Source organism: Anguilla rostrata, chromosome 8 (genome assembly GCF_018555375.3).
Source record: "Anguilla rostrata isolate EN2019 chromosome 8, ASM1855537v3, whole genome shotgun sequence".
Taxonomy (NCBI): domain Eukaryota; kingdom Metazoa; phylum Chordata; class Actinopteri; order Anguilliformes; family Anguillidae; genus Anguilla; species Anguilla rostrata.
The window spans coordinates 12,328,719-12,352,318 of NC_057940.1; the positions used below are offsets into that span (position 1 = coordinate 12,328,719).

General features: G+C 43.1%; 1 protein-coding gene across 4 annotated transcripts in view; it reads left to right on the forward strand.

Annotated features, from left to right (window-relative positions):
• The window catches only part of LOC135260852 (semaphorin-5A-like), a 63,827-nt gene that overhangs the window by 20,593 nt on the left and 19,634 nt on the right, over positions 1–23,600 (forward strand). For 3 of the 4 annotated variants that reach the window (XM_064346499.1, XM_064346497.1, XM_064346496.1), the window contains 10 exons: positions 2,483–2,528; positions 9,410–9,472; positions 9,998–10,096; positions 11,964–12,177; positions 14,226–14,511; positions 15,238–15,373; positions 16,509–16,713; positions 16,924–17,131; positions 19,563–19,680; positions 23,185–23,366. In XM_064346499.1, the coding sequence (XP_064202569.1) occupies positions 2,483–2,528; positions 9,410–9,472; positions 9,998–10,096; positions 11,964–12,177; positions 14,226–14,511; positions 15,238–15,373; positions 16,509–16,713; positions 16,924–17,131; positions 19,563–19,680; positions 23,185–23,366 (1,557 nt within the window). The remainder of the gene's footprint in view (positions 1–2,482; positions 2,529–9,409; positions 9,473–9,997; positions 10,097–11,963; positions 12,178–14,225; positions 14,512–15,237; positions 15,374–16,508; positions 16,714–16,923; positions 17,132–19,562; positions 19,681–23,184; positions 23,367–23,600) is intronic. The other variant, XM_064346498.1, reaches the window with a different exon arrangement.

Below are 23,600 nucleotides of genomic sequence, written 5' to 3' on the forward strand. Positions count from 1 at the left end.
TTAAACTTTCCCACCCTGTTGCCTTTTCCCTCTTCATGGATGGGTCTAATCAGCGCTCTGATGGTATGCATTGGGCTAGCTTCCCTCTGGGGTACGAGATGCCATTTTTCTGCTAAGGTTTAACATTGAGCTCCAGATTCAATGCAGCCATTGAAAATCCCATGGTGGTTTTCACATAGAGAGGTTATCTAATCTTCCCCCATTTTAATTGATTAAATAAATCCCTCTCTCTTCTCCTCTGCTGATCTGTGCTGTGCGTTTTGGCACAAAACTGCTGTCGTGTGTCACAGAGGTACAGTAAGGGGCTGCAAGTTGGTGATGTTGGAGGAGATTGCTCCCCTGTCCCTGATATTTATGTAAGATACTACACTAAAGAAAGTCATAATATAAAAGCAGTCTATCGGTGTTATTATTGAAAGGCCAAATACCAGGAAACTATGCCTTTCGCTGCTTCAAAAGTACATCTGTTCATGACATCACTTCTGATTTGTGCAGATATTCAGTCCTCTTTTTAAGTTGTTGGTAAAATAAAAGTCCTATCTCAAATGCAGGTGAGCAATTGGTTATGTGCAATATCTCCAGCACTTCTTAGCTTTGGTGCATTATCAAGTGATTAAAGTAAATGAAATTCATTGTAAAAACTTTATGGGGGAAGGTGAATCACCTTGGTTGTTTTCTGGGGCGCTCCCCCTCGCCGGTTTTGCATTACAATTATTTTGCAGATGCTTTTATCCACAGTGACGTACGATAAGTGCATACCGAAGGTCACTGGAGCAGCTGCAAAACGCAGGTCCGATAAGGTGCTTCTGTTATGTGTGGCTCGCACAGTTTCCCTCCCTCTGACGTTCATTGTGTGGGCTCTGCCGCAAAGAAGGTTGAGCAACGTCCGTAAGTCAGTCGACACCTTTATCAGGCTCCTCCTTTGCCAACATGGTCTGCTCAGAGGGGTTTTGATATGTTTGCTTGAATGGCAGTGTAGTGTAATGGTTAGGGATTGGAACTGGCCTTGTAACCTAAAAGTTGTAGGTTTGATTCCCAGGTGCAACCCCTGCCATTGTATCCTGGAGCAAGGTGCTTAACTTGAATTGCTTCAGTATATATTCAGCTGTGCAAATTCATGCGGTGTGAAAATGCTAAATGTGTTTTAAGTTGCCCTGGATAAGAGTGTCTGCTAAATGCCGGTAATGTAATGCAATCTTCATGAAAGGGGACAGCCTCGACGTTCGTTAAGAGTCCTGCCGATTCGCTCGCTTGCCGCTAATAGCCTTGGTTGTCAGTACGGATTCTGTTGCAGTGTGTGTGTGAGATGGCATGGAATACATGGAGCCCGGGGAAATGAAACGAGCACAAAGGTAGTGGTGCTGTGGGACCTGGCTAATGTATTTTATGTCAAAGGGAAGAGACAGGCCAACTGGGGTTGAGGACATGCTGAGACTAAATTAGCTGCAAAAAAAAAAAGAAGTTTAATTAAAAGGGCAGTCGGTTCTTGTCTGTTGTGCTTAGAATATTTTCAGAGAGCAAGCTGGAGGCAATGCATGCACATTCTTCATTTAAAGCAATAGTGAACGTGTGATGCTCCTCAGGAAATCTTAAAAAATTTAAATTAGTTCTGTTAAGTTGAGAATTTGGTAGATTGCAGCCAGGTAGGAGGGGGCATTTGCGTCATCGGGCTTTAAAGCTTGTTTGGGTTTCCCTGAAGGCTGAGGAACGGAGATTCCAAGTTCATCTTTAAAAAGCAGGAAAAGCCTGAAGCAGGTTACTTTACTGGAATGAGGATGCATCATGGGAAATGTAGTCCAGTGACCATTCTGGGTGTTAGGAAGGGAAGGAAAAGTTTTGTTGTTGTGCTATTCAGGCCTTTTTGAGAGGTTCTGGTCTTTAGTGATTTGGTGTGATAGGTTTTTTTTTTTTTAACATACATTTTTGTGTTGGTTGATTCATCTTTGAGATGCTGATTGGTCCGTTTCTTTTATTGATTGACCGACAGTCTGCCTGCTTCTCAATGTCAGTGCACTGTAGAATAGGATCCCCAGAATCCGCAGGCATCTTGCCTCTCATCCCTGGTAGAGATTTTGTTCTGTTCAGCATTCATTGAGAATTGATCAAAAACCAAACCACATAGAACAGTCCTTCATTTTCACGATTTACAAGAAATGTGCAGGAGGGCTATAAATGTTTTATGAGAGCAGGTTAGTGCTTCCCATTCCCTGGCTTATCTTATGAACTTTGGGGTTGGGGGCGGGGGTGGAGGTGCATGTTTCAACCATCTCTGGATTTAAACCCTTTTCATTTCCACTGTTCCGTGTGTGAAAGATAAAACCTTCGGGTAATGAAGTGTCATTTTTTTCCCCTCCATAAGAGTAAGAAGAAATGGCGTTTACACTGCAGGCTGTCTACAGTATATTACGCTGGTGTGGATTTCTCCTGCCTTTTCTCCGTTAGACTGATAAGGGTGATCATGCTTTTATCTTTTCCATTTCAGAAATCACCTCTTCAGGCTATATCTGGAGGACCTGTCACTGATTCAGGTGGGAATTCGCTTTCTCTCCCTCTCTCTCCCTCTGTCTACCGCTCTGCTTCTCTCCCCCTCTCCCCCCTGCTTTCTCAATCCCTTTCTTTTGTCTTTGTCTCTGTCTCCGTTCTTGCCAACCATTTCTCTCTCTCCCTTTTTCTCTCTCTCCTCTTTCTCAGAGTCCCTTCCTGTTTGACTGCATTCCTTTCTTCCTTTCTCCTCCTCTGTTCTGTCCCCTCCCTCCCAATCTCTCTGTTCTCTCGTATAGGGTATTGTCTGTCCACAGAGCGTCAGCAGATGCTGTCGGTGAACTCTCTGGCTGCCAATTAGGTGAACGTTTCAGACGTGGCTGGGTGGCAAAGGGGCGCTCGCCCTCCGTGTGTCTGCGAGCGCAGATTAGAGGGCGAACCTTAAAGCGTCTGCGGCGCTAGCGCCTCAGCCGCGGACTTTAACACTCGAACTGGGGGCACCGCTCTGTTTGGAACCGTGTGAGGTTCCCTTCTGATTCGCCCTCCCTTTTTAAGAAGTGAAACAAAAAGGCGTGCCCTTCCTTTTTCGCTTTTAGTTCCAGTCGCTGCAGGACGAATGTCTGCCGTGAGCCTTTGAAACTTTGAAAAGAGTCGATTCCAACTCATTAGAGGAGGATGGTTTGGCCCGATGTTAGACTAGAAACGCTGTGCCCATTGTTTTATTGATCATCTCTTGCCGGTCTTTTTGATTACTGTCTGCCTGTTTTAAAAAACTTCTGTACATACCTGCCATTATTCTGTCGATCTGTCTAATGTATCTAATTGGGGTTTCTAAGTCCATAGAGACAGAGAGATTTTTTATGAACATTTTAATGAAGGTATAAATATAGACCTAGATGTGTTCTCCTTCTTGGAAAATAACACTAACTGCAGTAACTTTGTAAAAATAAGCAAATTCGCATTAACATGTAAATTGCCATGAAGACAGAAATGGACTTAATATTATATATTTCTTGGCATAATGCTTTTCTAGACTATATTCATATTTATTTTATTTATTTATTTATTTGACAGGGACAATACACATTGATCAACATCACTATTCTGTGATGTAAATGTGCCAGATTTAGCAAGATCGCTAATTTCCATCTGTTGTCCCTGGCCAGGCTGATGTTAACAATGTACAATATGTACAGTAACTAACTTTTCATCACAAATGCTTTGTAATCTATGTTGTCCAATTTTGTGAAGTGTGATAGAGAAAACTTTTCTTTCTAATTTTGATTAATGAACTCAATTGACATATTATGAAGAATGTAAAAATGCAAAACCCTTTATGTAAAATGGACTAAAAACCATGTGTGTGTGTGTGTGTGTGTGTGTGTGTGTGTGTGTGTGCATGCATGCATGTGTGTGTGTGTGTGTGTGCATGCGTGTGTCTGTGTCTGTGTGTGTGTAGCAGGGAACGCACATGCTTTGTTTACACTCTGAACGATCAGTCTGCCATCATAAAGAGAAGGCTTCTCTCAGAAAGGGCAGGGGTCCTTGACCAAGTCGTTTGGATCCAGCTGGCCGTGAGATTGCCTGTCTCGCCCCTGTGAAACTCACCACACCCGCGTGCCCCATCCCATCTGCTCCCCTCTCCCCCTCTAAGACCCCCTGACACCGGGATTTAGGGCTGTGATGAAGTCCAGTGACACTGATAAAAAATGTATAACCAGACATTTAAGGCCCCATTTGTTGCCAGGATTACCACACCCTCCTGTCAAACGAAAGGTCTAGAAGAATCACTCAAGCTATTTGAAGGGCAGCGAGGGCCTAGATATCCAAATGAATGATTCAATCTTTTTTTTCCCTACCAAGAGTTATTATTTCAAATGGTATGTAAATGGAGTGTGAAATAAAGTCAACATTCTGGAAATGGTAAACTCTTTTGGTTTGTCAGACATAATGTCAGGGTTTTAGTAAGAATCCATCTAGGTCAATGGTTGGTGTCAGCCAGATGTATGGATGTTTGACTAATCGAGTCATTCTGATTGCCTGGATCTAGTTTGTGTCTACTCTCGGTGTCCTTCAGGAATTCTCTAACACTGAAAGAAATGCCGGGAAACATTCATGTTTTATGCTCTCTTCTAATCTGATGATTTATGATCTCATCTTACTTTGCACAAGGTCTATATCTGAGATTTGACCTCAGAACAGCCATTTATAGGGTTTCCCACAGCAAGTAATCAAGAAAGTCCTCTTGCCTATGTTTTGCATATGTATGGAAATAGTTTCAATGTAAATAGGGTTCAATCTGTGTTTTAGGTAGAATACATTTGGTGCTTTTGTTTAGAACCTGTATATAATGAAAATACGCTTTAATCTGTGTTTTAAGTAGAAATTGGTTTTGGTATGAAATTTTATATAAATTTTAATTCATCTTGGCTTTTAAAAACAAATTTGATGATAATTTGTGAGATGAGTGCAGTTCTTGATCTTTGGGAGCACTACCTTCCCTTCCTCTCAAGTAGACTGTGCTTTTTTGGGCTTGTCACCTCACCTGAAACATTTTTGTGTATCACCCAGTTCATATCGATTCAGCATTCAATTTATGATACAGACAACCGTCAGCCAGTTAATGGAAAATATAAACAAATAACATGTGCGGCTTAAACACCCGACATACATTGCATCATAATGATATTCCCAAGGACTAGCCTAAATGTGTGTGTGTGTGTGTGTGTGTGTGTGTGTGTGAGTCTATAGGGTGGTGAATGGGGACACTGCGCTTCAGAATGCCGGTTCCTGCTTTGACTCCCTCCTCTGAAGGCCCCCTGGCGCGTGGCGTACCGGCGCCTGCTGGTCACCGCAGCGGCGGCTAACCGCGGCGCTGAATCTCCGCTCTGTGCCGGGCCGGTCGACTCGCCTCGCGGTGCCGTCCCGGTGAATGAGCAGGCGAAGCTGAGCGGCCTCTGCGCGGCTCCAGCGCGGTGTAGAATGCCTCCGCGGTCCGTGGTGTGTCCTTGGACAGTGTGGCTTTTATCTTTTTTTAAAATTAATTCCTATCCCCCCCCCGCCCCCCCTTCCCAAAATTTATTTTATACAGTTTTCTGTATTCATTGATTTCTTTTTTGAGGAATAGATACAGTACACATGTAAAACTAAAGGACAAAGATGTAGACAGCCCCAGGTGTGAAGTATCTTTCTCTTTGGTTAAATCTTGTAATTATGTAGACATGATACTTTAGAACACAAAACTATCCAGCATCAAGTTATGATATTTGGCAGCCGTTTCTTAACCTCATTCTAATTCATTACATCCAGCACAATGATAACTCAAGTAATGCACTTGACTCCACAGCAATATGACAGATATTCACTTTATTTGCTTTTTTCCTCTTTTTGTCCTCACAGGTTTTTGTTTACTTTCTTTCATCTCCACCTCTGTACAGTTTGTCAAATACCAAAAAAAAACAAAAAAAAAAAAACAAGAGAATTTAGGAAAAATAGATGTCCTTGGACTGCCACTGTTTTGCTGTGTCACGTTGAAAGCGGAGATAACGGGCAAGCTACAAACAAAAATTGGTAAAGGTCATCCATCAGAAAAGTGCTGGATATGCATCAGGCGATGGATTCAAAATGAGAGGTGCTCAAAAGAGGATCAATAATCAGAAAAACAAAAAACAAAAGGGCGCAGCCTTAGAATTTCATTAAGTTAAAGGTTATTGATTCCAGGCAGGCGCAAAAATAAATGATATCCTGCAAAACACTTTTGTTTTGTCAGTTCAGTGGCATTTGTGTAACAAAAGCAAAAACTGAAAAGCTTCTTTTGTCGTGGAAAGGAGAAAGATGAACCCCGGCTGACTGGTGGCTTTAAAAGAAAAGTTTTTTTTTTTTTTTAATGCCTGTTTACTTTTTTTGTGCAGTTTGCGCGGGGGTGGAGGAAAGGGGACGGCAGGTGAATTCGGGAAAAGCAGTACATTCACACCCTCGCATGCCAAGGTTGTGAGCTTCCAAAGCTGTCTGGCTTATTGGCAGGTGCTGTTCTAAGGCTTGTTGGGCCAGGAGTAGGTGTGTGTGGTCTGGAATTGGAGCTGACAGTAAAGCAGATGCAGACTACTGTTTGTGCTCCTTCATGGTGGCCTCGCACCCCCACACCCCCACACCCCCAGCCCTTCAGCTCATGTCCAGGTTACTCTCTACAGCAGTGTCTCCTCACCCTTGTCTTGGAGGTAAACGGTGTACAGTGGGGTTTGTCCCAGGTAAAGGCACAATTAATTAGGGTGGCTGAAGGTTAATTGATGGAACAGGAGCTGAGGCGCCACCTGGGGTTTGTTGCGATGTGGCTCTGATTATTACTGTTCTTATTATTATTAACATGCTTTGCGCGTCTTCTTTCTTGCTGACTTTTCTGCTTTCTTTCTTATCTCTGGTAACTACTTAGGCTGAAGTTTTAGCTTAACTTTCTGGATATTTTTTGTGCGTGTTTCATGTGCTTTCAGATTTTGGTCTCGGAGAAGACCAAAATGCGTGCTTCTATTTGCTTCTGCTCAGTATCCTCTTCCTTTTCAACCCAATGTGTGTTTTTATTTATTTTTTCTTCCACAGCTCCTCCAAGAAACAGGTGCTAGAACATTACATCATTGAAATGCCTTTTTTCCCCCCATTTGTTGGCATTAATCCTTCCCATCAACCAGTTGAAACCAGACACGTGTACTGCACATCTCGTAAAAAAAAAAAAAAAAAGATTCTCGCCTATCAGGAATGGACTGTACTTATATTTCCACACAGGAGCAATTACAAGCACCTACTCTATGTCCCAACTGACACCTGCTATTGGTCCACCTGCATTTTGTATAGCAGCACTATGGCCATTCACCAACGATTATACATTCTCTTAATGGTGGGCTGCTAGTGGACCACTGTGTCCTCGCTAACTGACTTGTAACTGATGCCCTATGACCGTGATGATAAAACCGCATGCATTTTAATTACTAGTGTACAATTTCATTGTGGTTGCATGGGGCATCACTATTAATTGCAGCAAGCGCTTAGCAAACGCATAACAACGGTTTTCAGAGGCAGTTGACTCTGTACTGAGCAGTGAGCACATTACCTGGAGACAGGAGAAGGCCACTGATTCAGCCATTTTCAGGGAAGATTGATATTACGATTGCATTCTACCTCACATTCTTATAAAAAAATACTTTTTTTTGTAACGCCAAAGGAATAGAGGGTTCTGCCAATGGCTGTCTGAGTGTCTGAGCCTACGTACTGCATTTTCTTTTTCCCCCCTTTGGGAAATGGCTTTGAATTTCATCTGCTAGATGACAAGTTATCAAATGGGCACATTTGCTTTTCGGCCATGGAGAAAAAAATGGCAGAATGGACTGAAAAGGCAGGAAGTGAGACTCCATTTTCTTGCCAATAGCAAACTGTTACCAAGGCCCTTTTTTTCTTTTTTATGAACAGTGAGGAAGTTTACAGATTAAGCTGAGTGACATTCTGCTGAATCCTCAGTTCCGTGGAAAATGCCAGGAGATGTACAAATGTAAAAAAAATAGAATGACTGGATCAAGACAGCCACCGAAAAACCCACTGACAAATGTGATAGCCTCTAGGTATTCCTGTTTTACACTTTTAACAGGCCAGGTATTCCTGTTCCAACACTGTTTTAAAAGGCCAGGTATTTCTGTTTTGCACTGTTTTAACTGGTGAAGGTATTCCTGTTTTAACCTATTATAAAAGGCAAGGTACTCCTGTTTTTCACTATTTTAACAGGCAAGGTATTCCTGTTTTCACTATTTTAACAGGCCAGGTGTTCCTGTTTTAACACTATTTTAACTGGCGAAGGTATTCTGGTTTTACACTATTTTAACAGGCCAGGTATTCCAGTTTTACACTACTTTAATAGGCCAGGTATTCCTGTTTTACACTACTTTAACAGGCCAGGTAATCTGGTTTTACACTACTTTAATAGGCCAGGTATTCCTGTTTTACACTACTTTAACAGGCCAGGTAATCTGGTTTTACACTATTTTAACAGGCCAGGTATTCCAGTTTTACACTACTTTAATAGGCCAGGTATTCCTGTTCCAACACTGTTTTAAAAGGTCAGGTATTTCTGTTTTGCACTGTTTTAACTGGTGAAGGTATTCCTGTTTTAACCTATTATAAAAGGCAAGGTACTCCTGTTTTTCACTATTTTAACAGGCAAGGTATTCCTGTTTTCACTATTTTAACAGGCCAGGTGTTCCTGTTTTAACACTATTTTAACTGGCGAAGGTATTCTGGTTTTACACTATTTTAACAGGCCAGGTATTCCAGTTTTACACTACTTTAATAGGCCAGGTATTCCTGTTTTACACTACTTTAACAGGCCAGGTAATCTGGTTTTACACTACTTTAATAGGCCAGGTATTCCTGTTTTACACTACTTTAACAGGCCAGGTAATCTGGTTTTACACTATTTTAACAGGCCAGGTATTCCAGTTTTACACTACTTTAATAGGCCAGGTATTCCTGTTTTTTCAGCTGACCACACAACCGCTGTGCTCTTCTCATTCCCCTGATCTGACTCGGAGTCCTACAGAAGGGTGAAATACCCTGGCCTTCTTACTTTCTGGCCAGATTCTACTGAAATGTGAAAGCATCTCTGTCCTTGTCTCTCTTCCTCTTTGGCTCTCTTATGCTCCCTCTCTTTCTAGAATGATTTTGAATCACATTGACATTAGCACTGGACCTGGTGTCTCCAGTTTCCTGCAGGCTCGCACATTTCAGCACTGAAAGGCCTGCTTGTTTTCTGCTTCTAAGTGACAGGTGCTGCAATACCTAAATAACATTGCCTACTGGGGCCTGTTCCTGTCTCCCTTTCACTGGTTGCGTTCACCTATTGCGCATTAAATCCTGTAAATGAGACTGCGATTATTTTCTCTCCCACCAGGGGGAGCATTGGCAGAGTGATGAGTTTACTAAAGCTGCCTGTTTCAGTCGTGGCAAGTCTGAGGTAAGCCAATAAGCATTTGATTGCATCCAACTGACAAGTGTGTTGCAGTTTTGGTCTACAAATAAAAAGAAACTGTTGGTAGTACAGACTTTAGGTTTGTGGTGATCCATGCTGACCTCTAGTTCACGTTTTTTCATGTTTCACACACTATTTTCATTTGTCTGTAACTGGTGATGTCTTGATTAAATGTGTCAGTCAAAGGACAAACTCAAAAAAAGGGTGACATTATTGACCCCCTTTCCCGATAGACTTTAACAATGGTCCTCATTGTGTTGCTGACAGAGGATAGGATCTTGCTATTGTATAAAATCCCTCAGTTAAAAATGAAGGTCAGAAACACAGATACTTTCTGTTCTGGTAATAAGCAACTGTAAAGTTACTTCAGAATCAAGATTTTGATTAAATTTGTCATGCCTTAGCTAATTTATATTCCTACTTTATTTCAGATAATTTAAACTTAAAAAAGTGCTCTTTCTCTTTCACACACACACACACCTCTCTCTCTCTCTCTCTCTCTCTCTGCAGGAGGAGTGCCAGAACTACATCCGTGTCCTTCTTGTTAAAGGCGACAGGTTGTTCACCTGTGGAACTAACGCATTCACTCCTATTTGCACAAATCGCACGGTAATGGGACTGAATTTACTTCACCAGCAGTAAAATGAATGTAGTATTAAAGTGCTTGCTGTTCTAGTCATTTGAACGCTGAATTTAGATCCAGCACTACTGGCTGTGACCAACAGGCCCACAGAGGGTGGTGCGCAATTGATTGTGGGTTTTGTTCTGTGGGACTGCTCTCGTCTCATTAGGGGCCATCCCAGCAACCTCCTGGTTTACCAGTAACCTCCACTGATTGGTCAGGCATGTGCCGTCTGCCTGCATTGGCTGTGCATGAAGGGTGTCACCCTAACGCTGTTACTTTGGTGGTGAACTGGACAAAATGGCAGCTGACAGCACTGGATTCAGCTGAGCTTGAGATTCAGAGGAGTGTTCTGTGTAGACGGAGGATGATGTAACCATGTGACAGGCTTAGGAATGCAAAATTGGAGTTGCGAAAATATATACAGCCTACATTTCAATATAAACCCTTCAATCACAATTTGAGGACACTTTAGGCCACTGTGGCAGGCTAGCGACACAAAGATATCCATCACCAGCATCTACTGAAACAAAATGCAAAACAGAACCCTTTGCTGTGTCAGTCAGTTTGTGTTTATGCCAGGAGAAAGTGATTTCTCTCTCCTGATTTTTCCAGTCAGAATGACTTGTGAATAACATCACAGATTGGCCATTAAAGAGGGCATGCTCACTGCTGTGGTATTTAAGAGGGGGAATTCTGGGGGTTGAGGCAAATCAGAGGGGATGACCCTAGCTACGTTTCTAATGATGTAAGAGTGCTCATATGACATTTCCTTACAGGTGACAGACTTATATGAGGTTGAATGACTGGCAGAGTTATTGGGTGTTGTGTTGAAAATATTACATTTCATTCAGCATTTACATTTATAGGCTAGTGTCTTTTCAGAAGCAATGGTCACATTCACATAGAGGGGATACTACAAGAACATGACTTCCCATTGATGTCACGCATTTCATTTATTTGAACTTAAATATTTTACACTGTTATGCATCTTGGTTGGGAGATGTATGTGTGTGTCTGTGTATGTGTCTGTCTGTATGTGTGACTGTGTGTGTGTGTGTGTTGTAAGTGCTCATGATGGCAATGTTTTGGCAGCCTAAGTATCATACCATTGATGACAGGAACCAGGAAGGGGGGAATATCTCAATAAAAGAAAACCAGAGTGAATAATGTAGCTCTGTGTGCTTGGGCATTATGGGTAATGGCGGAGGATCCTGAAAGAGCCGGGTGTCGCAGCATTAAAGTCGCCCACTGTGTCACACACGCGCAGCTGCAGCTCTCCCATAAAGAAGGCCTGCTTTCAGCCCTGTTTGATATGCAGAATGAGCCCTGGTCCCAGGTCTCCGAGTTCTCGTAATCAGCATTGATGTGAGGAAGGAGCTCGGCGGGTTGCAGGCTCCTCTGTGTCACATGGGCTCTGAATGAGAGAGAGCACACCATTTGCAGGTCTAGAGGGATGCTGTCTAAAAGCCAGTGGTGTCTCTTTAGAAAAGAAACAAAAAACAACTGAAATGCCTGAAAGCTGTGTTGGCACACAAAACACCAGGAAAAGGGTAATAAAGCAAAAGTCTGTCTGTCAACCCCCTCCTCTTAAAAAAATGTCTCACTTCAGCCAAATGATTACAAATTCAGTTTGCACTTAAATATGCTCACTTTTTGTATCATTTTTCAGTCAATAACAAATAAGTAATGGAATCTACTGAGACAAAACCAAACTTTATTGCCTGCAAACCAGGTGAAGCTTTAAAGTTTCAGGAGACTTAAATGGCGGATGTTGCTCATGAAATGCTGTGTGTTTGTGTGTGTGTGCGTGCGTGCGTGTGCGTGTGTGTGTTTCTCTACCTTCGATGCCAGCTGACCAACCTGACGCAGGTCCACGAGCAGATCAGCGGCATGGCCCGCTGTCCCTACAGCCCCCGCCACAACTCCACCGTGCTCCTGACCGCCAGCGGCGAGCTGTACGCCGCCACCGCCATGGACTTCTCCGGCCGCGACCCCGCCATCTACCGCAGTCTGGGGGGCCTGCCCCCCCTGCGCACCGCCCAGTATAACTCCAAGTGGCTGAATGGTGAGGTGGGGTGTCGGGCGGGGGGGTGGGATGATGTGGCACCACTGCTAGCGGAGGTGATCGGGTCTGGGGTTAGAAAGCGAGTAGAGAACATATTGTTAAAAAAATGGTCCAATTATCCAAAATCACGTGATTATGTCACCCTAAACGATAGAGGAACCTTTGACCTTAGAAGGACCTTTGACCCTGGAGTAGTAGACCAGTGTGCACTGCCATAGCTGCAAAGTCTTTCGGCTGGTTGTTAGTTTAGCCTATTGGACCAAGAAAGAAATATATGTACACGCACAGTGAGTTTTAATTGGAACCATTCACTGGAAAACTGGAGCTACTTTTTTACACAATGAGAAATTGTGTATTTGGAAAATAAATAAATAAATAAAGTTCAACCAAGGTCTTGAGGACAAACACAGCCACAAGGGGAGGCGAGTGCAGGAGTGATAGAGTCACATTGGGGGGGAGTAAATAGCATGCCTTCATTACAGTGGGTACATTTTTCTATAGTGAGCTACAAAGAGAGGGTTATTAATATGGTAATGTTAGTACTGGTGGGAAATGGCTGCCTAAATCTGAGGTGTATTTCTGCATCTAAGGCTATTATTGGCATCACATTTTGACATTAGTTCATGTCTCAGCTAATATTTATGTTGTTGCTATGTATAAATGACCTTCCTGGCATGACAACGCAAGGGGACCTAGGGCACTTCATTAAAAAAAAAATGTGCAGAAAAGCTGTACCATTCAGATTAGGCTTGAGGATATACAATATGTTAGTTATAGTTTGAAATGAATGTCCACTTGAGACTAATTTGGATTTTTTAGTTAAAACACCATAAGCATTTTAAATTGATATTTCTTTTATTTACACAGTTAGAGTTCTTCATTAGGCACACCCAAGTGTACTTGAATGCATTTGAGGGAATTGGATTGATTGTGATGTCCAACCTCACCCTTACCCTGGGCTTTTATTTTGGCGCAGATCTGTCTCAGTAGGCCTTAGAGATACCAGGCTTTTTGGTCGGGGTATGACAGTCAGGCCACTGAAAGCTGAGCCTCTTAAACCATGCAGGTGTCGTTATAGCTGGAAGGGGGCAGCTTTTGAAAGGCGCTGTGTGAAAAGATTCAATGTTCGCTCTTAAGCCATGGTTTTTTATTTCAAAACTACGTCTTTCAAAACTTTTGTTCAACAGAGAAAAAAAAAGTCCTTTGATCCCTTCTGGCTCAAGGACAAAAGCTAGCCTAGCGTTAGCCAGACCATTACTCTCTAATCCCATACCAGAATGCACTGCAGATTTTGAGTTGGGCAGCAGACAGGGCAGTGGATCATGGTCAAGGCTGGTGACCAGAAGGTTGAAGGATAAAATTCTGGAAAGGCTTGTGCTGGTGCCCTTTATAACGGTACATTAATTATTTAAGTAAAATACCCCTCCATATAAGCGCGTAGTCTTAGGAGTCTTTGGAAGGTAACATGTATGCGCAAATCTTTATTGCTTAATTTTACATTCTTAGTAGATGCTCTTATCCTGGGTGATTGGCATCATGTATATTTATATTCATATATTTATATTTCCATCTATACTACTGGAATAAAAAACGTCACTCCGCCAAAGTGTTCCTTGCAATCTTCCTGAATTGGTTCTGCCACAGTTTTGACACAAGTTATTCTTTAATTCATACTGTGGCACTGAAGAGACACAGCCTACTTTAAAGGTCACTTCGTCATCAGAAAAAACAAAGCCTTCGTTTTCCATCAAATAGTTTTTGTTTTTTATGAACATCTATTTTTTCTAGAACTTACATCATTCTAAATACTGGAAATTGGAATTCTAGTGTTACATTGCTTGTTAAATTTCACTGCATCGCTTCATTGTGACATACATATGTTCAGTTACATATGTTCTGGTTCTTTTATTGATTGTATTTATGTTCAGAAGAATAGACACATAGATCTATTTTATAGGTCTTGAAATAAAATTTTCAAGAATGCATCTAATTAAATAATCCTTAAAAGCAGTTTGCCGTCCCGCTCTCTTGTTCTCGCTCCCCGGCAGAGCCGAACTTCGTGTCCTCCTACGACATCGGCAACTTCACCTACTTCCTGTTCCGGGAGAACGCGGTGGAGCAGGACTGCGGGCGGACGGTGTTCTCGCGTGTGGCCCGCGTGTGCAAGAACGACGTCGGGGGCCGCTTCCTGCTGGAGGACACCTGGACCACCTTCATGAAGGCGCGGCTCAACTGCTCCCGCCCGGGCGACGTTCCCTTCTACTACAGCGAGCTGCAGGGCACCTTCCTCCTGCCCCGGCAGGAGCTGCTCTACACCATCTTCACCACCAATGTGTGAGAGCGCCCCCCTGTGCCTCCTGTGTGCCACTGCAGGGACTAGGCCTGTCACTGCTTGACTGAGGGAGGCTGCTGGCTGTGTGGTTGCTGCCCCAAGCAAGAAGCTACTCTCTAGAGCAGTGATCTTCAATCCTGGTCCTGGGGGGTCACAGGGTCTGCTGGTTTTTGTTGTGACTCAGCACTTAATTGATCAGTTAAAGCAGTTGATGACAGTGAACTCGCCTTACCTGGTTTCTTTGGTCTGAATGGGCCAGCCAGGGCCAGGAATGAAGATCAGTGCTCTAGAGCTTCTGTGAAGGACAGTAACTGGAGCCATGGGTACAGCCTAAGCGGGAACAGGGGCTGTAAATTATCCTTGGCTGTAAACTTTAGGTTCGGCACATCTGTTGCCCGCCTTAACTTTTTACGATGTTAAATTGCACTGTCAAATTCCTTAGTCACAGACTCATAATTTTAGGGAGCATTGAGAGGGGGGGGGAGAACCTTGGAACCCCTTTCCTAAGGTGTAAAACTCAATGTCAGCATTCAGCATATATTTGAAGACCATTTAGGGGGTGCAGGACCACTTAACAATGGATGGTGAAACCACATCTGTTTTGCACACTCCTCTATGGAGTCAGATGTGATTTTACATGTAGTGCACGATTATAAGCGAGCCATCGATGTCACAGGGAATCACTGTATGTCCTCCTACTGTTGTATCTCCTGGTCCTTCTCCTTCAGGAACAGTGTTGCGGCTTCAGCTGTCTGTGTGTTCAACCTGAGCGCCATCAACCAGGTGTTCCGGGGGCCCTTCAGGTACCAGGAAAACTCCCGTTCGGCCTGGCTGCCCTACCCCAACCCCAACCCCGACTTCCAGGTAAGCAGTCAGCCCCAGTACAGTAGGCCACTGGCACAGTAAGGCTGGGGATTCAGGAGAATGGATTTACATTTAATATCTTAACCATTTATGAATTAATTATTTTTTATTATGGAATAGCAGTTCTGCTCTTTATTTAATTAGTTGTGTAATTTAGTTCTATTTTAATACAGTGGCTCTGAAAGAGGTGCTCTCTGTATCGTGAGCATTACCAGAATGAGCGTGAAGTTATACAAGAGATCTAACATAACAGTGATCAAGAAATGTTTGTGATACAGTTTACTGTGCAGTTTCTGTGAGAATTTCTGCAAATGGGACCTTGGACGAAGTTGAAAAGTCCTTCAGTTGGTGGCATGGTGATGTGGGAATCCTTGCTGTCACTGGTCTCATCCAGTGTGACACCATAGAGCAAAGCTCTTATGTATATCTACAGTCCTCCTGTGACACGCCTTAGACCATGGCTCATATGTTAGTCTACTGTCCTCTAGTGTGACACTACACCTGCATTTCTTATTGTCCAGTTTGCCACCATAGATTACGACCAATATGTAATGTAAATTTTCTTCTTAAGCAAGGCACCATAGAATACAGCTCATGTATAAATCTGCTCTTCTCTAATGTGGCACCATAGATTACAGCTCCTGTATAAATCCGTTCTCCTCTGGTGTGGCACCATAGATTACAGCTCCTGTATGAATTCGTTCTCCTCTACTGTGGCACCATAGATAACAGCTCATGTATGAATCTGCTCTTCTCTAATGTGGCACCATAGATTACAGCTCCTGTATAAATCCGTTCTCCTCTGGTGTGGCACCATAGATTACAGCTCCTGTATGAATACGTTCTCCTCTACTGTGGCACCATAGATAACAGCTCATGTATGAATCTGCTCTTCTCTAATGTGGCACCATAGATTACAGCTCCTGTATAAATCCGTTCTCCTCTGGTGTGGCACCATAGATTACAGTTTATTTATAAATCCGGTCTTCTCTAGTGTGGCACCATACATTACAGCTCATTTAGAAATCTATCCTCCACTAGCATGGCACCCTAGATTACTGCTCCTGTATAAATCTGTTCTCCTCTAGCGTGGTACCATAGATTACAGCTCATTTATAAATCTGCTCTTCTCTAGCGTGGCACCATAGATTACGGCTCCTACATCAATCTGACTGAGAGGAACCTGCAGGATGCCCAGAAGTTCCTCCTGATGCACGAGGTGGTGCAGCCGGCCACGCCCACGCCGCGCTACCTGGAGGACAGCGTGCGCTTCTCTCACATGGTGGTGGACGTGGTGCAGGGTAGAGACAAGGTCTTCCACGTCATCTACCTGGCAACAGGTACGGCAGGCAGATCAAAACGACAAATTACCTTACGCCACGTTCTACAGATGTATCTTGTGCTGGGTTAATGCCCCCCTCATCCCACCCATTTTGTTACAGCAGGGAGGAAATTAGAGAAAGGGTCGGTTTAGAGAGAGGTCAACAGAGGAGCATTGTTAAGCGTGCATAAGCGTCTCCTCTCCTCTATGCCCCCCTTCTTCCTCACAGATCACGGAACCATTAGGAAGGTCCTGGCTCCGCTGAACCGCTCTCTTAGCAGCTGTGTGCTGGACGAGATCGAGCTCTTCCCCCCGAGGAAGTCTCAGCCAATCAGAAGCCTCCTGATCCAGCCCAAACGCAGCGTTCTGTTTGTGGGGGTCCAGGATCAGGTGATCAGGGTCCAGCTGAAGCGCTGCGGCTTCCACAAGACGAGAGAGTGAGTGCACAGCCTAACTGCAGTGTCCATGGCAACCCACCCCTGCATACTGTAGCTTCAATCCAACATTTTTGCAACACAACTGGATAGTTTTAAGGCTCTTGTTCAAGCGATGAGAACCGAAACCCCTCTGGATTCTATCGTGCCCACTCCTACATGCTGTTGAGTGCATGATCAGCAGAAACCAGACCATGTGCTCATGCTATGCACTATACTAGCTATTCATGAAAGACAGCTTTTCCCATACACTTATGCACTCTTAGTGGACCTGCACTCTCACACATCCCGGCCTTATGCAAGCAGACGACATTGCATTTCTAACTGGGAAGCTTTGTTGCCATGACAAACATATTCCTCAGAGACCATGTGCTGTTCTCTCTCCCACTGTGGCATGGGGTTAAACAGTCATTTGTGGGATATCTTATTACTGACTGATGAATGAAAGTGATCCACCTATCTAGCACCTATTTGCTGGTAAGAGTCACTTCTTTTTTTGCCACCCCCGAAATAAAGTGCTAAAGCAGGAGCGAAATTAATTGCAGATGGAAAGGAAATGAGGAATGGCACTTGCACACTTTGCCTCTCAGAACGAAATGGCTTTTTTGTCATCAGATTTGTTTGTTTTTTTTTTTCTCCCTCTGATCCCATGGCTTTGCTCACACACTGCGAAAGCCTCTCTGTTTAAACAATGCAAAGTTTATTAACAGTCTCCTGCAAGCCCTGAATAAAAAGGCAATCAGACTGCTGCTTTAGCTTCTCTGTGGAGGAAAAGAAAAAAAAAGCTCTTGGCTGGCATTGAAATGCAAAAGGATGCAGTTGGGAAATAACCATCTAAACTCCGTGTTGTTAGATATCTGGAATTAAAAGGACGTGGGTGACAAAGGCAAACTCAGAGGCCACATAGGACACTTTTTTGAAAGCAGTCGGTACAGCGAAGTCTGCAGTGATCACGACTCGCTGTGCGCCATCTATATCATTAGAGCTGAGGCAAGTTTTCTGGGAAAAGGCGGTAACTATATGAAAATGTACCCCAGAGAATGTGTTCTGTTTGATGATATCAAGCGCATACCAAGGCAATGGGGGCTCATAAGGCAGATTTATAAATGCTTGTTTCCTCAAATCCGAGGCTTTTCCTGTGCTTTATTTGCTACAAATACGCCCCAGGTCCCCTTTCAACACATATTTGTTGCCAATGAACAAGTGGCAGCATGTGAAGAGGACTCCATTTCAGCCCTCCCACAGCTGGAAGGTTGTTGGATCCCAGCCATATTTTTTAATAGTGGAAGAGTCTGGTTATAATCCTCTACCACCCTAACTCAGTTGCAGCCTTAGCATATTTACAGAGCACATATATAATTTGTGCATTTTTAATTAATATGCTGAATTCGCTGTGTTGCTGTAGTTGCTATAGTACCAAAATTTCCGATCCACCAGACACTTAGCTCTGTATTTTTAAAATTAGAGTTGTTTTCCTACTGCTTAATCTGAAACATTTTAACTTCACGCATTGTATAAATACAATGACACCCTCCTGAATCTCCTGTTACCAAGCAGAGCATTAGGTAGTGGAGAGGACGGAATGATTGCAGTAGCTCCCCATCTTGTTAGTCTGTATACTATGTGACTGTATTCCCAATGATAGTGTGAAGTAATGAGTTCTGAAACTACACTATAGTTGTCAGCTACACTACATGGCCAAAAATATGTGGACACCTGACATCTAACATCTCATCCAAAATTATAGGCACTAATATGAGTTGGTTCCACCCTTTTGTAACAACCTCCACTCTTCTGGGAGGGTTTTATACTAGATGTTGGAGCATTGCTGCAGGGATTTGCTTCCATTCAGCCAGAGGAGCATTAGTGAGGTCGGGCACTGGATGGGGTGGTTAGGCCTGGCTCGCTGTTGGCTTTCCAGTTGATCCCAAAAGTGTTGGATGGGGTTGGGGTCAGGGCTTTGTGCAGGCCAATCAAGTTCATCCACACCAATCTCCACAAAACCATTTCTATATGAACCTCGCAGCAAAGGGCCTTCCCCAAACTGTTGGGGAAGCACAGAATCGTATAGAATGTGATTATATGCAGTAGCATTGAGACTTGCCTTCACTGTAACTAATGGGCCTAGCCCAATCCATGAAAAACAGCCCCAGACCAAGTGGTGTCCAGATTCTTTTAGTCACAGTAAATGGCATACACTGTATGTTGTCTTTTTTGCAGTAATTGGCAATGGCACAGCTATTTTCAAGAGTGTAAAATAAAGTGGATTTCTGTTTTGTTAAATAACAGATTTTAGTGAAACTCAAAGGAGCACAATAAAGCATACGTGTGATCTCTTCATTAGCTGCTTCCTCTTCCAGGGTGTGATCTGAAGTATTACCCAGAGACATTTGTGATTATCCCCTCCTAATACCCCTCCTTTCTCCCCATACAGGGCATGTGTGGAGGCCAGAGATCCCTATTGCGGTTGGGACCTGGGGCAGAAGAGGTGCACCACCTTGGATGAGAATCATAGCATTAGCCAATGGGAGCAGAGCATCACGGAGTGTCCTGTAAGTTACCCGGCATGCACCTCAGCCTCCCATCAGGGATTGTCAGGGATTGGCTATGCATCCCATTGTGATGTCATCATTTCCTTTGTCACCTCCAGTGGGGGAGATTCCATCAGTAATTCTGTACCACAGTTAGGCAAGGTTAATAACATTAATATGTATTGATAGTGTTTTGTCCATGATTAATTAATGGGATGATAATGTCAATAGTCACAAACCGTTTCCAAACAGTCGCAATTTTAAGTATCCACTACCTGTAAATCAACTGTTCCAAGGGCAAAGTGTCTTGAATGAATATGAAGAGCTCCAAGCTAAAAACAAATCCTTGATACATATTGAAATTTATATAATTTTATATTTTAATTGAATTGTAATTATTTTGGATTCCTTTTAAACAATAACTTGGTGTTTAATTTAATGCTTCATTACAAATGTAAAATCAAATATGCTTTTTCCTACGCCTTTGTAGGTTTCCATATTGAGGATATTACCATTTGTTTTAATAACTCTGAACCGAAGCTAAGCTTAAATCTTTTCCACATCTTGTAACAGTGCCACAGAATAGCAGCATTGGGCGGTATTTATTATCAGGACTGTGTGCGCACAGCAAAGAAACTAAAGCCAAAAGTAGAATAATTATACAAATGTGCTTTTACCTGAATGACGCCGGTTATGCTCAGCAGTTGAAAACAAAGCATTTGAAGTTGTTCAAGCATTATGTGGATTTAATATTGACTAAAAGGCTCTGGGGTCATCACAAATTCCCCAAAATCATGGATAAAACATGACTGAGTGCAACTGAGTCCTCTGGTTAGGTGCAGTGAACTCACTTTACCCAAAATGACTCTAGCCTCACCGAAGGGAGAAAAAAAACAAACTCTTATTCTGGAGAATGAGGTCGGGTAGACCGTGCCCTTTTATTGTAGCGAGGGTGAGCATTTAAAAAAGATCATTTGGGTATTCGGTCAGACCACATCTTTGAAATGTCACCGTGTAGCAGTGATTAGTTTCGGCACAGCATGATGACTCACTACCTTTTCTACTAGAAATGACATTTTGTATTTGTAGCTGTGTCACAGTCCATTTATATCACATTCTTAAAATGCAGCTACGCTGCTGAAAAGGCCATTTTCCTGTGCACAAAATTTTGCGCACGTAAAAAATGTTTTTAACTCAGGGTAAAAAATTATGTTCACAGGTTGCCTTTAAAAGATCAGATGAAAAGTTTGATGAGTCACAAGAAGCAATGTGTGCATGCCTTTTCGACTTTACCTGTAAATAACAACACACAGAATTTTTTTTCTTTATTATAAGTGCAATTTTTATTTATTCATTTTTTAGTTTTTCATTCTTCAGCAATATTTTCCATGGATACGTATATGGTGAAAGCATGTAACAGTTGCTTGAATCAGTTCCTCAGTGATAATGAGATGGTGCCATGGGGGAATAGTATTGTGCATGGGGGGGGGGGGCACCCTGCTGATCTGACATATTCCTGGGGGTTTTGTGCTGCTCAGCGCTTAAGCAGTTCACCTGCCCAGGAAAACCACCTTACATCTGTCTCCTCTGTCCTGGCAGCTGCCTGGCTAACCGAGCCACTAGCTGTGTGATTTATATTCCCTGTGAGCTGAACCGTATGGCTGAATTCAAGTTTTAAGATAACCCCCCCCCCCCCTTACGATCTGGGGTGTTGCTTTGTCACTTGTATGCCTGGTACGAGATTGACATGGGCTGGCACTCGATCTTCATCTTAATTGATGACCTTGTGTTTTCCCAAAGGGTTCAGTGTATTCTAGACAAATAATTTGAATAAATTAAATGGTCAGGGTGCCAACATTTTACCGGTTTTCTTTCTGGAATCGCCAGCTGTGCTTCTCGAGCCACTGATGTGCCAGCTGCACCCATGTCTCAGGTTTGCCTACTGCACCCCAGGTCTCCACCGGAAGCATTTACACTGCTCTGCTGCACTTACCCATGAGCCAGTGAGCTTCCTTTGATTGCTTTAATTAAACTAGGAGGCTGTGCTGTCCTCAGGAGCACCTGTGCTGCAAGTTGTCTCGTGGAATTCTCATGAGTATGACTAAAGATGTCTTGATTCTTATGATGCCATTCTTATGAGTGCTGAGGGCAATGGTGGTATAATGACATTAAGCTCTTTTTTTTTTTTTTTTACCAAAAAAAATTTCAAAATCCAATTTTCAATCCATCTGTAAACAGATGGGGTGTCATAAGTGTATGAGGCTGTGTGGGTCTCCAGGAGCCTTTGGTGGATGGGGTATCTTGTGATTGATTGTGTTGGATATTTATAGACTGCTTATGTGATTGCAGGCAAATCTACACATAATAGGAAAAGCTTATTCTCAAAAGCCCTCAAATTTCATGGGAGTATATGAACTCTGCAGAACGACTGAGAGGATTTGTCTTTTTGATGACATTGTCTCAGGTTCAGACCGCTTCCCTACAACCAGGCTCCCCCTCTATAGTCAGGCTCCTCTCAGGATTTCTTCCCATGGCTGTTTTATTCTGGCCACCATTTCAGTGTTTTTCTTCCCGCTGGGCAGTTTTTTTTTTTTTTTTTTTTTTTGCTTGGTTTTTTGTGCAATTTTCTTTTGTATTCTCACTGTAAAGCGTCTTTGTGACAGTGTCTCAGTAAAATGCACTATACAAATAAAATTAAATTGAATAGATGAATGCTGGCAACAGAAACAGACCATGTGGCCTGTCTCCAGCCCGGGGGTTTGCGAAGGTAAATGTTATTTCGGAAATATTTTCATGGAGAATGTTTTGAACATTGGGTTTTGAATTTAGGAAAGGAAAGAAGCTGTTAAGAAGTTAAGAAACCATTTCTGTTCCTAAGCAGGCTTCAGATGTTCTCACAACTGTGGCCTAATCTTAGTGACAGTCTGAATGCGCTTTCAGAAAGTTTCTTCCTCACCTTTACCTGGCGTTGTGAGGGAGCCATAATGGGGATTAACTGAATTTACCGTACACATTTTTGGCTTTTAAACTGAATTTGAATTCTACAGGAGGAGAAGTCTGTCAACTTTCTGATACCATTGTATTTATTTACTGGATGGGAAGCTGTCTCTCTTTCGCTCTCTCTCATATTTTGTATGTCAACCTTTCCCTGTTATTTGGATGTGAATGGTGTGTGTGCCCTGTCCAGGGTGTATTCCTCCCCCTCACCCAATAGGGATAGGCTCCAGCACCCCCCCACGACCTTGACCAGTATAGGCGGGTATAGTTAATGGAGGAATAGATAGTTATGTTATTAGTCATTTGTGAACTTCATTGTTAGGGCACCTCTGCTTGGGTTAGAGGCCCCGGTGTAATTTGTCTACTGTTAGGGGCCTCTTGACTAATGTCACATGATATAATCGGTCTACAATTGGCTCCTTCCCATTTATTATACTATGTTAATATGTAAGCTGTATTTTGTGTCATGTGGCCAGTGCCCTTCTCTGTTTTTCTGATGGTGTACCCCATTTCCCCCTTTTATCTCAGAGGAAGAATGTGACCGTGGATGGAAGGTTCGGGCTGTGGTCTGGGTGGCGGTCCTGTAGTCATAGCGACGAGGGCGTGGCTGGGTCCTGCCTGTGCAGAACCCGGTCCTGCGACAGCCCCAGTCCGCAGTGCGGCGGTCGGACCTGCATGGGTTTGAGCGTCGAAGTCACCAACTGCTCCAGGTACTGCATGCTGCCACGATTATTCCCCAGAGGAAGTGCACCCACACCCACATCACTTCCTGCCAAGTCAGCAGGAAACACATCACCTAACTCTGAATCACTTCCTGCGGGAAACTCTCTATCTCAGCACTAATCTGAGGTTCGCTGATCTTCTTCACTTCTTTACCTCTTTACTTTGCCCTTTACTTTTATTCATTTGACAATTTTCAGCATTGCATCACACAATTATGTTTA